Consider the following 12,595-nt stretch of genomic DNA (forward strand, 5'->3'; position numbering starts at 1 on the left):
GACCAGACGCGTGGCTTTCCTAGGCTACCATCTCCCAGTTCTAAAGCGGTCAGTGGTGATTGATCGTACGGAGTTATCCTAATATCACATCGGAAGGCAAGAGAATACTTACGTGGAAGTTATTTTTGCGAGAGGAAGGGAGAAGTAATTGCGATCGTCAAACTGGCTGTCTATTATCCCGACGCGATTATGGTCTAGGATTGGGGTGTCTGCATTGGTAGTCAGATCTGTGGGATGTCTCATTTTACGTGGAGTCCCGCTTCGAAGGAGGACAATACAGCGTCATCTAAGGAAGCTGTATAAATATGTAGGCATAGATCTCAACGATAGTAATAAGAAATATGGACAGTTCATTCCGAATTAACCATTTTTCAAAATAAATCTCTAATGCCATCGAAATCTTATCTCAAAATGCGGAAACTCGTAGTTCCATTACTTTGCCAACTCTTCGCGCTTCTAGCCCACGGGCAGAAGCATTCGCAGCCGGTTGGTAACTGGACCCTTTCCAACGCCGTCCGAACTCGCTCTGCTGGTAACGAAATTTGTGAGTGGAAGTTCCTGCTTTCTCAGTCCGAAGCAGCATCGAACAGCGCTCCTACGCTCTGCCAGTTCAAAGTGAACGCGGATAATGGACATAATTGCGACACCGCTACTTTCTCTGGTGTAGCCTGCGATGGAACCGAGAGGTATAGCGTTAACGGCGGACATGCCCCGGAGGGATTCATAGTCATGGTTCTACTTGATTTAGAGGAGAATGTCGAGGCATATTTCGGGTTCGATGACAAGGCGTTGGACAAAGGCGCGCACATTCCCGAGCAAATCATTGCTGCTTACCCACCGAAGACCCCTGGGTCACCTCGTGTTCGAAGCCTTCTCGAGAGACCCCTATTAGCACGAGATAATAATACTACATGGACTGTTAAAAATATGTATCGAGGTTGGTTGCAATTCCATACTACACTTTAACTAATGAGATGCTGATATCATGTCTAGCTGTAATACCATCAGAACATCGCATTCTCATAGACATGCTCATCCTAGACGGTTCCCCTAACGGAGTGGTATGCCAGCTCAGGTTACAAGTCCCTGAAGATGTGGATCCTAAGACGTGGGGATTCTCAAACGCCAAATGTATTGATAACGACTGGACAGTCCATTGGGGATATATGCCTGCTCAAGATGCAGGTGTAATGACACTTGTTCCGTAAGTCAACCTACATTCCATATATTCAGAAGAATTTATTTGGCTGATAGTTGATGTCGTGAACAGCCCGAGCAGGGATAGCAATGCGTTCTTTGGATATAACGATATTAACTCACATGAGGCGTTAGGCACAGCTGGACCAAGTCAGGTGCTGCCCTGCAGTTGTGGTTGAGCTCAATGGAATCCTACTGGGTAGCTTCGACTAATAGATGAGAAATTAGGAGGTTTGGTGACTAAGAACGGTCATGGTAAAGACTTCAGGATGTTTATGATCATTAGGATATAAAGATTGGCAGATACTGAGTATGCTATTTTTTTTTGCGTTTAACTCCATCTCACAACTCTTGCTTACTATCGGGTATTTTGGGTCTATTCCCTGTGAGTATGTTGTGTATTATCTCACTGAACGTCTTCAACCAAATCACTCTTTTGCTCACTATTTGACAATATTCTTGAGCTACGGGCTTTATGATTGTATCATCGTTTGAATATAATATCAAGTGAGGATAGTATCCACCAGTAAAATGCCTATAATCTGTAGGTCATTATAAAAGGCAAGGTTGGGACACAACGCCTGAGCTGGTTAACTCAATATACTACTACAGTAACATAAGCTCCTACTCTCCTATTTGACCGTATGCGGAATTTCACACATCTTACTATGTATAGTAGGGCGGCTAGCCGTAGTCCTCGGTAGCTGAGTGAAACAATAAAAGACGTTAAAGAGGTATAGTGGAAGAATTTCATCCTAAGGCATCGGAAGAGATGACACATGATGTGCATAAATAATTCCTAATATTTTAATAGTTGGCATGAAACTCTGTAAATCATGGGTTGGTAGCAGCAGTTCCCTTTATATCTGAGGATAGGTATTAGACAGTTACGATCGTAGATTTACATCTAGTAATCTACCATGTACGACCAACGTATGCGACTCCTCGGGTCCAGTGGCGTTTAGGTAACCCCACAGACGTTGAGACAGCAGGGATGTCTTGATATCATTCGCGCGAGAAGCTAACCCTTTCATATTACTTAAGCGCGATTAGGCCGTCTTTTTTGGACTAGTTCCCGCGCGCAATCTTTTACATAGTACGTAGGTAGCTTCAAGTTTAAGCGCCGAAGTAAGGGAATAGGTACTATTCACCCGACAGCAGGGTATCGGGATATTAATCTCTAACAGAATCTATATGCACACGATGATCCCTACTATGTACTCGGATAAGTGTTGACGAATTAGGAGGGTGTTGAATGCGGTTTGCTTAGAGAGCTACGGTATTTACTCGCTAACATGGCATAAAAAGGTAGCGATCAACTCCGATGATATATATTTTGGGTTTTAATATTCGCTCCGTTGATGAACGGTTACTCTTATTGGGTCATGATCATCATTTATAGGAAAGGAAACAGGATCCCGATTTGATAATGGATATCCAATCCCGTTAATGTGAAGATGTAAATATGGTTGTTGAAGGATGTGAGATGAAATATTCCGGAAAAACTGGATCCCGTGCCGAACATAAGTGGGGCTTCGGCACATCTTAAAAGAGGCAAGGTCGGATCAGAATGCACCTGCAAGAAGCGGTGGTTTTTACATCTGCAATGCAGCCGCTATCACTTTACATACCGTACATAGTACGCGTTTAGATCCTATTCGTAGTTGTCCTACATTTACACTAAATCTTACACTAGCAAAATAAATGAGCTGATTAAACGCGTTAAGGTAGCGAGGTCGGCAAGCCTTGCCATATTTACATTAAGGCTCTCATCTTCTCGAATTTTTTAGTTTCTGTTCTATCTTGAGTATTGAGTACTTAATTTTCATTATTATCTAGGTTTGAAGAATATAGGTACGGCTCATGAATCTAGCGGAGCCATGGCCTCAAATGGTAATCTAACTTGAGTTTCCCGTTCTGCTCGTTATATCCGCTATTTCTCGGCCTCGTGCTCATGAGCGTTTATAGAATGTCTTAAACGAGTCCTACGAGGGGTCATGAAAATTCATTAGAGCTGAGGACCCCGGCCGGCCGCTTCTCAGGCCGGCGTTTACCAAACCCGCTGGATCTGCCTGACATCGTTACATGGTAGCCTATCATTCTTCATACCCTTGTCTCTTCTTGGGTTAGCACCAATCTCCCCCCGTACGCAGTTGACCAATCAATACCAACGAATCGACTTGGCGTACATTCAGTCAGTAGCGAAAAATAAAGGCCCAGTCTTGGCATTTAGCCCTTCTTAAAGAATCGGCATTTACGCATATATAATTCCACCATTTTTAAGGTAGTAAGATTATAAAAATTACCTATAATGATAATAAAGGCTAACGAGCTAATATATAATTTTTTCCCTTTTTTCAATCCTTTTTTTCATGCTTATTTTGAATATATTATATGGTATTGTTTTGGAGGGGAGAATGCCAAGACTGGGCCTTTATTTTTCGCTGGGGGCTGACATTTCGCGCTTCTACCTCTTCCCGCTCTTTGTTATTGGTTATATGTTTTGTCGCCTGCTCATCCCCGGACCTTGTCATTGCTCAGAGGCTTGCTCAGACCTGCCAAAGCGGACTCCTTGGCCGGCATATTGGCCGCCCTCAAGCTTTCGTCTTAACTTGCCCAGTCCTGTTGGCTAGGGTATTGTTGTTGTTCCATTGGATCGTCTGTGGCCGTCTTTTCTGGCCAAAGAAAATCCAGTGCTATTATCAGAAACATTCTCCACAAACGGACATAGACAAGCTCTTAGGCGCACTCTTTACTTCTTTACTTAGCACAAGTGTAAAATTGCCTGCGAGCTAACAGGATGCTCGACCTCCGTCATCTCCGCGCAGCCGCTTGCCTTGCGGTGGGATGCGGGGTGAGCTGAGGTAGACGGTCATATATGAGATGGAGACCCTCCAACACGGCGGGCTTTGAGCCTCATACTCTTTACGGATATTGTTATCCACTGGCAGAGCCTGTTACTGTTGAACTTCGGAGAGGACCTTGTCTACAGAAGTGGATATCGGATCGTGGTGCTCGGAGGATTGCCATGCGTTCTTCACCACTATAGGAATCCCATCCTCATAACATCCCTATCCCTCCGCCTGCTCCAGATTTCTTCGACCACAGACCGTCATATCCGTCAAAATGGTCTCTTCAATCCTGAATCTTGGTGTACTACTTCTGCTATTCGGTTTTGCCAACTCTCTTCAAGTTACGCCAGGGTCACCATGTGCTGCAGTGTGCTTAGACCACCAGGATGGCAATACACAAAACCCGGCAGCATCGTCAACGAACTCGTCAGATATTAGCTGTCTCGATAGCGATTATAGTTCCTCGTCAACTGGTATCAAATTCGAAAACTGTCTCAGTTGCCTAAAGGATAGCAAGGCTGTTAGCGGCTCTGAGAGCGATGTCTCTTGGTTCCTATGTGAGATTACTACCTAAGTTATGCTGTTATGTATATGGCCGTAATGACTGACATGGGTCTTGAAAGACAACTTGCGATATGCCGTTGATGTATGCGTTTTTGGTTCTCCAAATGCTCCAAAGGCCATCTCGTCCCCGTGCGATATTGATTATGGGTGTGCCCCCCTGGCCCAATCGCTCAAATATGGCATATCAAATCCGAATAATGCGTCAGAATTCGGATACTGCACAGCGGGGAATGGCGCTTTCAAGAGCGAATCTGTTGAGGCATGCTACCAATGCTTTCAAGCAAGCGATAACCAAGCTTACTTAGCTAACTGTATGATCTATATTAATATCCGGTTGTTAGGTAAACAAGACTAACTGATGGATAATAGTTCTCATTGCTCTACAAGCTGGTTGCGAACAGACTCCTGCACCGGGTAGCTTACTTGGTATCTCGGGAACACTGTTCTCTGATATTCCAATCAAAATCACCGCGCCGCCTCCAGATGCTAGTGACGATGCGAGTGACACGTCGAAGACTGGCAACTCAAGTCCGACATCGATGACCACTGGTGCCATAGTGGGCATCGCTATTGGAGGTGCGCTGCTATTTCTTGGTAGCCTTGGACTTTTCATAGTTCACCATCGCCGCGAAAAGAAGGCCCGGGAGCGAGACGCCATGGGTTCGGATTATGATCCTCGGGGAGGAAGTGGCTCCATCTCAGCACCGAGCAAAGGAGCCTTTACGTCCTATGATAGCAAGCCCTCTGTATCAATGATAAGCGACTACGAGCTTAAGGCCCAGAGGGCATACACAAACAACGCTAATTACTACGACCTTCTCGAAAAGGAGATGGCGGCACGACGGGCAAACTATAACATAGATACACGACAACTTCCTACTCACCCTGCCTACATTCCCGGAAATACGAGCCGGGGTCCTTCTAGAACAGCTTCCCCAGCGCCTCCAGCAGCTGTGAAGTATCACGCACCAGACTCATACGTCATGCAGCAGTATCTGAACGCGGTCGAAGACGTTGTTTCGATACATCTCCCACCACCGCCGCCGTCATCACACCCCCCATCTCGAACCTCAAACAGGTCGCCCTCTCCAGCGGATTCAGCAACGACGAGACTTCTAAAAAATCCTCAACCCGTGGCGCAAGTTCCCCTTCCCCTCCCCCAGCTCGTCACAATAAGGTTCCGTCGCTGTCTATGCCCACGGTACCACATATTAGGGTGCCAAAGAAGTACTCTCCGCCGGTGATAGCGATACAGGGCGCGACGCCAGTCGACACACAAGAGAAGCGGACTGGCGGCGATACGCAGATATCGATGCCGTTGACAATACACGAACGGCGGTTTCAGGATCGCGGGTTGTATATCACGTCCTCCACCGATATCCTTGAGCAGCAAGTCGCACCGCCGCCGCGGTTAGGAGAGGATCTGAACGTAAGGACAGGGAATAGTTCTTTCTACGGTTAAACCCGTATTGTGTACGATTTATGTATGGGTGCATACATCTGCATAGATACCCAAGGGATTTTTGGTAATATTAGGGATGGCGTTCTGGATGCTTCGCTTGGGACGAGGTATAGAAAACTGGAATGGCATAGCATTCATTGAATGGGAAACGAACGGGAGACGATGCATATAATTACATGGCGCATACAGAAGCCATCCTACAGTTACTAGACGTAACAAGCTGTTTATCGCGTTGGTAATCGGACCTGGATAGCGTGGAATAATGTACATAGACTAGTCACGTATTATAAGACAAATGAAAGGAACAAAGCTTCTTAATGAGACGATGATTGGGATATTACTTTATATTAACTCATTCTTAGGCACAAACTGCTACTGGACAATTTGAATTCGTAGCCTTTAACCCAGACGTCGTCCAGGTCCCTGAGTCCGCCACGAATCTGGCAGAGGACCAGTCCTTCCTCCACCGGTAGAGGGGGAAACCGACTGCCCGTAAACAGTATTCTGGACACGAGGTGTGCTCATGATCCACGAAAGGAATCGCGGCGTGGGAATTAGATTTGGACCATGTCCAAACTCGGGATATATCCGAGTGAGAAAGTCGTGGAGATGAGCGGCGACTAGGCCAGTCAATCCAATCTTCAAATTCTCCCAGCCGTTCGGGAAAAGAAGCTGTACGATCAGAAGGCAATAAGGCATAAGCTGCGCGGGAATAGTGATAACGTAGAAGTGTGCGTTCATCCCTCGCTGATCCTGTGTCGCCGTGTAGCATAATGCGATAAGTAGCGCTTGTAGTAACATGAAGCCACCTGTGAAGAGCGCATTCAAAGGCTAATGCGCTAGTTAGCAAACTACTCCTGTCTCGAAGCAACGTCAAGATTGTAGGAACTAGGGCTAAGTATGTAGGGCGCTTAAAACCACCCAAGCAAATGTGTCCGAAGACATTACTTGAGTCATCCAATTAGACATCCCACCATGCCCACACTCCGGACTGACCCTAAATGAGGTATGCGAATGACGGGCCAGCCACAGTGCAGGGGTGATCTTCCTCATCTTCAGGAACCGTCATAGCTGTAGAAGAAATTCACTATGCGGGCAGATACGTGAGGTGTTGAAAGTGTAGAGTGTAGGGGTAGATATATAAAAATTTTAGTGAAAGAGATGATCCATTCTTAGTAGGTGATGGGTTACGGACGGCAAAGAGATAACCTACCAGTAATGCTAGCGATGAAGAAGAGGTACCATATCATGTCCTCCTTCTTTGAAAACTTCGAGTTACCCGTCTCGAGCTGGCTCAGATATGTGAAAACGAAGTAGGTATCAAACAACACAGCCATCCCAGATCCTGTTAAAAGGAAACTCGTTATGATTAGATATAGAGTGGGTGGGAATCGGATGAGCCGCGAATAGTGGAATATGAAGGGCTCGATATTTAGCATGCCTGTGTAGACTCCTACAGAACAGAGGAACACCGCCGTCGCGATCGACCTATTAAGATACTGTTAGGTTTGTAAAGCTATCAAAGCAGAAGCGAGATTGCAACTTACCTGGCGATCGGAGGGGTGCTCATATAGACACTAACCATGTCCGCCATGATTGCGGTATTTTAGAGTTAGGTATTTAGTCAACTGCTTCAGGTGTGAAAATGTTTACGAGGTGTTGGCAGAAATAGAGGTGTTCTTTAGTTCCTATTGCAATCAAGAAATAGAAAGCAGCAAAGACACGTATGCTTTCAACACGACTACAAGAGCCTCAAGGTGGCAATGACGAAGATGGTGGCACGGCACACGGGGAGGTAGACAGCGCTGCCGTTCGCATGGTTGGCCAATTGGAAATCTACCTCGGTCGGAAGAGGAATGACAGGAATAGAAGGTGAAAGAAAGAAGATTTTCTGTTCCGTGTCAAATTTGAGCGAGAAAAAATACTTAGCTCGATACCTTATGTAAGCTTCAGTCTACCTCTAGCCTCCGTGCCCCACCTGATTAGTCCGTAGAGGCACGTGATGCGGCTAGTAGCATAGGTACATGTAGTGTGTCTTAGAAGTTGGGAAGAGCTAGAAAAGAATCGTTGAGTATAATTGGCTAGAACAATAGAATAACTACCTAGGTACCTAACTTATATTTCGTACCGATTTTTGGTTTGACCTTCAACAATATTCTGATCAATTTTAATGACGATTATCTTACTAGGCCTAGTCGATAGATTTGGAGAATAGTTTCGCAATATAACTATATTATAAGCAGGTACCTAAGTATGATCTATTGACAACAACCGTGTTTCTCAATATAAGCAATGCTCACTGCTAAAACCAATAGTAACACTCAACCACAAGTGCAATCATCCATTATGGCTCTGTAGGTTTCAGATACGATCATTCGCAAGACAAAATTTTCTTTATTTATATTTGGGACACGGCCAAAGAGTAATCCATCAAACTTACAGAACTTAGACACCCTAAGCTCCTCCCGAGTTTAATTTATTATTTTGACGGCCAAAGCAAAATGCTCCCGTTAGAGGTGCTTCGAGCATATTAACAACCTAAGCTACGTGGTATGTATAATCAGGTAGTTAGGTATCTTTAAAGTAGATAAATTAGCAAGTTCGTAATAGACTTTCCTCGAAAAGACCTCTATCGCCTTACGGAGAAATATCATTTATGTTTGCCAACAAGCTCTAAGCTTCCAAGAATATAAATATAACCACAAATCAACCTTTCAAAGCATTCATTCGATCATTTTACGTGTTTTGGTCAAGTCAATTCGCCATAATCACGATGCGCTTCTCCATCCTAGCTTTCGCTGTTGCCGTTCTTGGGCAGGATGTCCAGCCTTTGGACACTTGGACACTCTACAACAGCACTATTGCATGCGACCTTGAAACCTGCCAATACAGCTTCTTTATGCATAAACACGGATCGGGAGAGACGGTTCAATGTTACCTCAACATGCCAGAGACTCCTAGTTCGATGACTCTCTTCGTTGACCAGATCTGTCAGCCGGATCCCCTTCACACACTTACTCTGAGTTGGGCACCCGACCGCTCAGTTATACTATGCATCGCAGATATCCGCGAACGCGCGAACGCATTCTATGGACTCGAGAGATGGGAGGTTGCCGATAACAGGATCGCCCCCAATAAAACGGAATTCGCGTGGCGGGCTGGTGAAGTTCCGCTTCCAAGCACTACCTTCATACGCCCAATCCCGACATCGCAGGAGTAATATCTCATGGGTACCTCGGAACCAGCCCCAGAATGCACCGTTACGATCATATCGACTCTACTGCAACGACCACTCTATCAGGACAAGATTAATACCTTGCTTGGAACGCACTCGATCGGAACACTGGGACTCATATGTTAAAAATGATAAATGTTAAAGCGTGTTGTGTTTGGAAAAGGGGGTCGAAAAGGGGGAGATGCATTAGCGATATCTACCTCCTATGTACGATATATTGTGATAGCGAAATACCCTGCATGTTAGACTTGCAGATGACACATACTTTAGGTACCTACTTGATGTTTGATGTCTGCCGTTAAAGTTTACATTAGGAATTGTTATGGAGGCTTCATGAGTTGAATATGATTTAAAAGATATGAAATAGAATGTCCCCTCCTTTAGTGGTATGAATAGGAAGGTGTTGGTAAAGGGTCAATTCGTGATATTCAAAAGCAAACTTGAAGGTGAAATCCGAGGCACATTGTCGGTGTTCTTGAGGAGAGTTATGAGAGACGATTACTTCAAATAGTTAGTCTCTTTTTTCTTCTTAATTTAGTCGTATCTTCTCGTTCGAACGATAACATGGATCATGATAGGCTGAAATTACGCCTCAATCCTTTACCGGTGGGGTACCGAATATATATATATCCCTGGGCCCCCGAATGTCTAACATGTTTTATCCATCGCTCTTCTGTTTTCGCTTACAGTGTCGCGCGATTCTTACAAATCTTCTTCTTTCGCTAGTAACACTTTTCTGTGTTATCCTCTAGAAAAAATAACAAGATATCTCCGAATCATTCTACTCCTGATCAACGTATTTTCTCGAAAAAAGGGGTAAAAATGTCGGGTCACGTGTCTGACGTTCGCGGCTCTACGGAGATCACCGTAGAGCCTGGTTTACAACAACGGTTGGTGATGGCTCCTGATACTGATGTGAGCATTGTTACTGACGCGAGCTTGATTGCTCCGTTTAAAGAGGCAGAAAAATGTTCTCAAGCCCCCAGTGAGAAGAATGATCAGCCATCTTCGGTCCCCAGTTGTCCGACGATTGATGACGACGGTCACGTAGCCACTGAAGACGAAGTGCGCAATCTCCTCAACGTCGTCGACCAAATTCCCACCAGGCTTTGGGTGGCCTGCCTCGCCGGTATCCTTGAACGCTTTGTATGGTACGGGGCAACTGCTCCTTTACGTGAGTGATTAATCTAATATAAAGTATAAGACGTATAGTTTGCTAACTATTCTTAGAGAACTACCTTCAGAACCCTCCTGGCGGCGAAGTCCCTGGGGCTCTCGGTCTAGGACAGGCATCCGCATCTAATATTGTGAATGCGCTAATTATCGGGTCTTACATTACCCCTGTTCCTGCTGCTGCTGTTGTTGTAGTTGGCTTGGTCGTTACAAGACCATGCTCTACGCTGCTATGTATTGTGGAATTCCTATTTTAGTCCTCTCCATTCCTCCCTCCATGCAGTTTATTCTGGCCAAGAATTTAAGCTAACAAGGTGCTAGCATTGAATCTATCGGGGCAACAATTCTATTCGCGACTTCACTGCCTGTTGCTATTAACGGAGGAGTTGCTCTCGGTGGCGTAATCCCCGCATGTATACTGCTGGCTGTAGGATCAGGGGCGTTCAAAACCACCGTGGTCCCGTTTATTGGTGAGTAGGAGCATCCGAACCTTGTAGGAACGTTTCACTAATCTTTTATAGCCGACCAGTATGAGCAAACCGAACCTCGGATCTATACCAAGAAGACGGGTGAGAAGGTTGTTACCAGTAGAGAGTTGACCATTACGTATATCTACAATACGTTCTACTGGTTCGTGGAATGTACTTGTCCTTTCAACTAAGGGGTTCTAATAGGATATATAGGGCCGTGAATGTGGTAGGTTTCTTTGCTGATTCCACACCATTGTTAGAAAAATATGTTGGTTTTTGGGTCGCCTACTTGATTCCTTGCTGTTGCATGTGGCTAGCCCTGATTCCGATTCTTCTCGGTCGCAATTACTTTGGTCAGTTTTGATAACTAGTACATCATAATGGTTGATTAGCTGACATCCATCCAGTTCGGGAATCTCCAACAGGTAACATCATGCCAGATGTAGTTTCTGCCTTGCGCTATGGCATAACCGGAGGCTTTCAAATGGATGCTGCAAAGCCAGACGTCCAGCTCCAACATGGTCGTCAAGTCACATGGACTGACTCTTTTATCGAGGATATTAAGCGAAGCCTTTTAACCTGCCGAGTATTGTACGTATGGACTTTTCCAAACCCTCTGCTTCTTCACCTAATATTAGTATAACAGACTCCTTTTCCCTATTCACTGGCTCTGTTATAATCAGACATTCAACAATTTGATCTCTCAGGCTGGGCAAATGGTCACCTACGGCATCCCAAATGACATGATAAAAATTGCTGGGGCCATTTCCGGTATCGTCGTCGCGCCCATAATACAGAAAGGGTTATATCCTTTCCTTACAAAGAAGCAGATCTCGTTTAGTCCGATTGCACGTATGTCAGTTGGATTCGCTGTTCTGACCCTTTCTATGGTCTACGCAACCATAGTTCAAAAGCTTGTCTATCAAGCAGGGCCGTGCTATGATACACCGCTAGCGTGCCCGGCTGCGCTTAATCGCACCGTACCTAACCAGATTTCGGTCTTTCTTCAAATCCCCATCTATTTCGGAGGCGCGTTGGCGGAAGTCTTGTGCCTGACCACGGGTACCGAGTATGCCTATAACCATGCCCCTAAGAGGATGAAGACGCTGGTCCAGTCTATTTGGCTCGCTATGGCCGGGCTTGGATCATGCTTAGCCCTTGCATTTACGCCGCTGACCATGGATCCTCACTTGGTCACGATGTATGCTATCTTGTCCGGACTTTTGGGTGGGGCAACAATCCTGCTATGGGTGCTCTTTCGGAACGTGGATAAGGTTAAGGACGAAAGTGAGTGATGGAATCATTGGAAACATTAGTCACACGTTCGACATGTGGGAAGAAATAGTGCGGAGGGGGCCTAAGAATGAGATAGGGGCTTGTGCATGTTCCTTAAGTAATTATGTTGGTAGGGGTTTAGTACGGAATAAACAAATACTTGACAGATTGCTTTAGAAAGAAATAGGGACTAAAAGCTATAGAATTCGTTTGATTTAATTCCTAGGATATGAAGTATCCATATTTCCTTCGTTATTGAAGCTTATCTACCTACTCATGTACTCTGGGCATAAGACCCTTCTCTTCTTTCGTGGTGTAGTTTAAACCCCCCTGGACACCCTCTTTGAAAGAGGCCTTCCGGGTCGTA

General features: G+C 45.3%; 4 protein-coding genes across 4 annotated transcripts; 3 read left to right on the top strand and 1 right to left on the bottom strand.

The window, feature by feature from the left end:
* Nucleotides 1-411: 411 nt before the first annotated feature.
* GL218_02181 (uncharacterized protein) lies at nt 412-966 on the top strand (the record flags this gene model as incomplete). Its single annotated transcript, XM_033578679.1, has 1 exon — nt 412-966. One exon carries the CDS (start codon nt 412-414, stop codon nt 964-966), a length of 555 nt encoding a protein of 184 aa, XP_033438791.1.
* Nucleotides 967-4,323: 3,357 nt separating this feature from the next.
* Nucleotides 4,324-6,075, top strand: GL218_02182 (uncharacterized protein; the record flags this gene model as incomplete). Its single annotated transcript, XM_033578680.1, has 4 exons — nt 4,324-4,606; nt 4,673-4,924; nt 4,983-5,626; nt 5,692-6,075. The coding sequence occupies 4 exons, from the start codon at nt 4,324-4,326 to the stop codon at nt 6,073-6,075; spliced, it is 1,563 nt and encodes a 520-aa protein (XP_033438790.1).
* Nucleotides 6,076-6,474: 399 nt separating this feature from the next.
* GL218_02183 (uncharacterized protein) lies at nt 6,475-7,669 on the bottom strand (the record flags this gene model as incomplete). Its single annotated transcript, XM_033578681.1, has 4 exons — nt 6,475-6,906; nt 7,106-7,146; nt 7,289-7,563; nt 7,623-7,669. 4 exons carry the CDS (start codon nt 7,667-7,669, stop codon nt 6,475-6,477), a joined length of 795 nt encoding a protein of 264 aa, XP_033438789.1.
* A 2,463-nt stretch (nt 7,670-10,132) lies between these two features.
* On the top strand, nt 10,133-12,248 carry GL218_02184 (putative peptide transporter ptr2; the record flags this gene model as incomplete). The annotated part of the gene is made up of 7 exons (XM_033578682.1): nt 10,133-10,484; nt 10,541-10,717; nt 10,798-10,953; nt 11,005-11,113; nt 11,167-11,306; nt 11,361-11,544; nt 11,600-12,248. 7 exons carry the CDS (start codon nt 10,133-10,135, stop codon nt 12,246-12,248), a joined length of 1,767 nt encoding a protein of 588 aa, XP_033438788.1.
* Between the last annotated feature and the right edge of the window lie 347 nt (nt 12,249-12,595).

Source organism: Daldinia childiae (assembly GCF_008694065.1).
Source record: "Daldinia childiae strain JS-1345 chromosome Unknown Scaffold2, whole genome shotgun sequence".
Lineage (NCBI taxonomy): Eukaryota > Fungi > Ascomycota > Sordariomycetes > Xylariales > Hypoxylaceae > Daldinia > Daldinia childiae.